The following is a 3,829-nucleotide window of genomic DNA, read 5'->3' on the forward strand; positions in this document are numbered from 1 at the left end:
TTTCTTTCTTTCTTTCTTTCTTTCTTTCTTTCTTTTCTTCTTTCTTTCTTTCTTCTTTTGTAGAGACAGGGTCTTACTATGTTGCCTAGGCTGGTCTTAAACTCCTAGCCTCAAGCAATCCTCCCACCTCAGCCTCCCTTGGTACTGGGGTTATAGGCATGAGCCACTGCACCCAGCTGAGTGGATTGTTTTCTTTTTTTCATATGCAAAAATCCTTTATTGTTGAGGAGTAGAGAGAGACATTATGTTCTTAATGTAGGACATTTCAGGAACTCTAGGGGACTCTATAGTCAATGCCCATTGTGATTGGAGATATTCACTATGCAGTTTCCACACCAGGGTCAGGTAGAAAAGATGGGGAAGGAATCAAGCCACAAGAATGTTACAAGAATGGGGAAGAGAAAGTACAATAGGAGCATGTGCACTTGGGGATTGGGGCAGGGAGACAGGTCTTCCTGATGCAGTCCCAGGGTCCAAAAGTGGAGTGCTCATTTTGCACTGGGGTATACTTGAGGGTGCTGAAGCTGGGGACATTCTCTTAATTCCCATCAGTAGGAGAGTCTGGCTGGACGCTCCTCTTGCTCATAAGTCCCACAAATAAGTCCTGCATGTTACGTTTCTGGGGAAGTAGTGTTTCTGATCTCCTAGAATCCAAGATAGCCTGGCTCAGGGCCATGAGCAGTTCCTCCAGAGAGAAGGAGTGGATTTCGTAGAGTCTCTGTTCCAGCTGGTAGAGATTCATGTCCTTCTTGTTGTGGCCCCTGAGAGAAGCCACCTCCTTCTGTGACTCATTACAGATGGCCCCAAAGCTCTGAGCTAGGCTGAAGGCCAGGATTGCTGTGAATAGCGTGATCCTCATGGTGCCTGTGGAGCAGCTCTGTGCCTGGGGCTGGGTGGTCTGGCAGGATTAGGGAGCTGGCTAGGAGCGCTGCCTGCTCCCGTCACATCTGGTGCTGCCTGTGCTGCTACAAAGAGACTAACCGAGTGGAGGGGATCTGGGAAGGCCAATTGTTTTTTAACCTTATAATTCATTGCTTCTTTTTCTCTCCTTGATTCCTTTGAACATGGTACTAAACTACATGTTAATTAAGGAATGACTGTGTGTATGTGTTTGTGTAGAATATATGTTACAGGTGGCATTCCAGAGTCATTTGTAAATTTTTCTGTTTTTATTATGTATTTTAAAACAGAATCATACCTTATAATTCTGTTATTTTTAGATTATACTTTCTAGTTACTGATCTTGATGTTCTTTTAATTATTTAGAATTTTACTTTTTATTATTTTTACTTGTTTAGTATGTATTTTAGACTAATTTTATTTTCGGTCTTTTTTTTTTTTGCCACATCTTTGGAGATATCAGACTAATTTTGAAATTGCGTTAGCTCTTTTACTTTTTCATTTCAAATGGCAAACGGGAAGCATAGAAGTAAATAAGACATGTATGAAACTAGTCTATACCTTACCAAGAAAAGACAGGTACCATTCCTCCTACTTAGCTCTGTGGTGGCCCTCCTGCCTTCCTACAGTAGATCCTTATTTTTTCTTAGATGAAACATTTGCCATGAAAGTCAACCTTGAAGGATTATATTTGCCTGATTTTTTTCCATTACTATGGTAAACCTAAGCGGGACTGTATATAGGCATTGCATACAAAGACTAGCCCTATAAATTGTTGTAACACTAATCCTGTTTTCATTCAAAATATCAGATAAACGAATTCAAAAACATTTGCATATTTTGTTTAATACGGTATAAGCTGATACTGAGATAATGACAAATTGAACTTTTAACTGAAAAATTAACCAAATTGTTTGTCATCATTGAAACTAAGTCTTATAATTATTTTAGTTACTGTCTTGGATAAAATGTCATTAATGAAACTTTTCCAGACCAAACAGTTTCATCCTAAATAATAAGATACTTTCAAAAAATAGTATTTCAAGGTTACCTATGTAGTTTACAGTTAAATTAAAATTAGCAATTTTAGGAAAGAACAGAAATGCAACTAAACAGCCAAGAGAAAGACTCTATTGAAAAAGAATGTTAAAAAATTTAAATATTCCTTAATTTCAAGTTTATGAACACAAATACATTAAACTAGAATGCATTTTAGAAATGAACTACTTTAGGCATTTAAATTTTGGGGGGAAAAACATCCTGAAGGAGGGCCTTAAGTAGATTAAAAAAAAAAGTCTATTTCAAGGCAAGTAGTTTTGTAGTTATGGGTTTATTCAGTCTGTTGCAGAATTGAATCCAGAGTTTGATTCCTACATTTCTTTCTGGGCAGGTACATTATTCAGACTCATTTCAAGTAGCAAGGAATAAATAGTAGATCTTTTCCAAAAACAGTTCCTGTTTCTTTACATGTATTTTCAGAATGTCAACTGTCTTGTACATGTTGATATTGGCCTACATTGTTAATTATTAGGGATATTTTAAAAGCCCAATTAAAAATTTGTTAATTCAAAAGTTTCATTTTATCTATGTGTCAACAAAATTTTATACAGACATTTACACAGCTAATTCTGTGAGTCTTTTTTTTATGTTTGTAGTTACTGTTCAACAATTTAATTATATAATAGATTCTGTTGTATGACAGTATTTTATTCCAAATAATGTTACATGAATTTCAAAGATTTTATAAATAAAGTACTATTCAGTCTCCTGTTTTAAAAATCTTAACCTTTTTTTCCTGTCTATCTCTAATATAGCATAACTTGCACAGAAGACTGATAGAAGATACGTTGAGTTCATAAGACATCATCACAATTACATCAGATCAAGTGTCCCTTTTCAAGGAAAAATGGTGATTTAAAAATAATGACACAGCTATCTTTCCTTCTATCATTTGTATCATGCCTTCCAGTCTCAATGAAATGAATGAGTCATTTTCTCTTTAAATCTTTGTATAATACCGTTATAATGTTGTGGCTTTCAAACTTTTTATCTGAAAATCATCTTTTTATACACTCATCTGATTTGGACAAAAAACAAAAACAAGACCTAAAAGTGTAGCAGGAATAAAGAAGGGACTTACCCGTAGTTCCAGAGGGTGCCAGCTGGGTTTAAACCCACTATTGAAGGGAAGGAAGAGGCATCTCCTTCCCTCAGACTAATCTAGTGGCTCTGTGCTTAGTATTATAGCACCACTGACTTTTATCAGCTGCCAAACAGTGACATCTGATGTGCTTGCCTGTCTATCTACCTATGCTGGCATGTCAAAGTAAGAGTCCACAATCTAAACAATATCTCAGATGTCTTAGTGATATTTAAGGAGTGGGATTACATGAGCTTCTCTTGCAAGCCTCTTTATTTTAGACGTGAATTTTGACTATGAACTTTAGCAAGCTCATGTGAGGGAAGGGCAGTGAATAGGGAAATGGGAAAAATAGAAAAAAAGAAACCCTCTTATTTCTTTATTATGGTGGGGACTTTGAATTTTCTTGGTTTAAGAGACAGGACTAAAGGGAAAATAGTATTTTAAGAGTGGAGTTCTTCTGTCTATTATATTAAGACTTCTTCAGCAATAAGACCCAGTGATAGATGGGCTCCAAATTGATTTGTATTGCATAATTCTTCATCTGAAGTCTTTCTTTACTTTTGCCTAATGAGAGTGGGATTCAATAATAGATTTGCAGTCTCTTAGTACCAGCAATTTGTTCCGAGGTGGAGTGTAGTCTGGGCAAAGCAGGAGACCAGGGTCATGATGACATGTTACTGGGAAGGTAGGGCGGTAGAAAAACTGAGTGCGTTTGTTTAGCAAGTTTTCTGAATCTGTATGGCATATGCCCCTTTTTGCCTAGTACTTTTTTTTTTTTTTTTTTTG

General features: G+C 36.3%; 2 protein-coding genes across 3 annotated transcripts in view; both read right to left on the bottom strand.

Moving 5' to 3' along the window:
* Positions 1 to 3,196, bottom strand: part of MYOT (myotilin) — a 22,322-nt gene extending 19,126 nt beyond the window's left edge. Inside the window, exon 1 of one of the 2 annotated variants that reach the window (XM_017500961.2) lies at positions 3,041 to 3,196. The gene's annotated coding sequence lies outside the window, so the exon portion shown is untranslated. The remainder of the gene's footprint in view (positions 1 to 3,040) is intronic. The other variant, XM_017500963.2, reaches the window with a different exon arrangement.
* LOC119467279 (tachykinin-3-like) lies at positions 201 to 1,029 on the bottom strand. Its single transcript, XM_037728653.1, has one exon. It carries the CDS (start codon positions 857 to 859, stop codon positions 539 to 541), a length of 321 nt encoding a protein of 106 aa, XP_037584581.1. The 5' UTR covers positions 860 to 1,029; the 3' UTR covers positions 201 to 538.
* Positions 3,197 to 3,829: the final 633 nt, after the last annotated feature.

The sequence above is a fragment of the Cebus imitator genome, unplaced genomic scaffold (genome assembly GCF_001604975.1).
Source record: "Cebus imitator isolate Cc_AM_T3 unplaced genomic scaffold, Cebus_imitator-1.0 Scaffold274, whole genome shotgun sequence".
NCBI classification, from domain to species: Eukaryota; Metazoa; Chordata; class Mammalia; order Primates; family Cebidae; genus Cebus; species Cebus imitator.

Coding starts and splice junctions, on each gene's coding strand:
- LOC119467279 (XM_037728653.1), bottom strand. CDS start 859: ATGAGGATCACGCTATTCACAGCAATCCTGGCCTTCAGCCTAGCTCAG.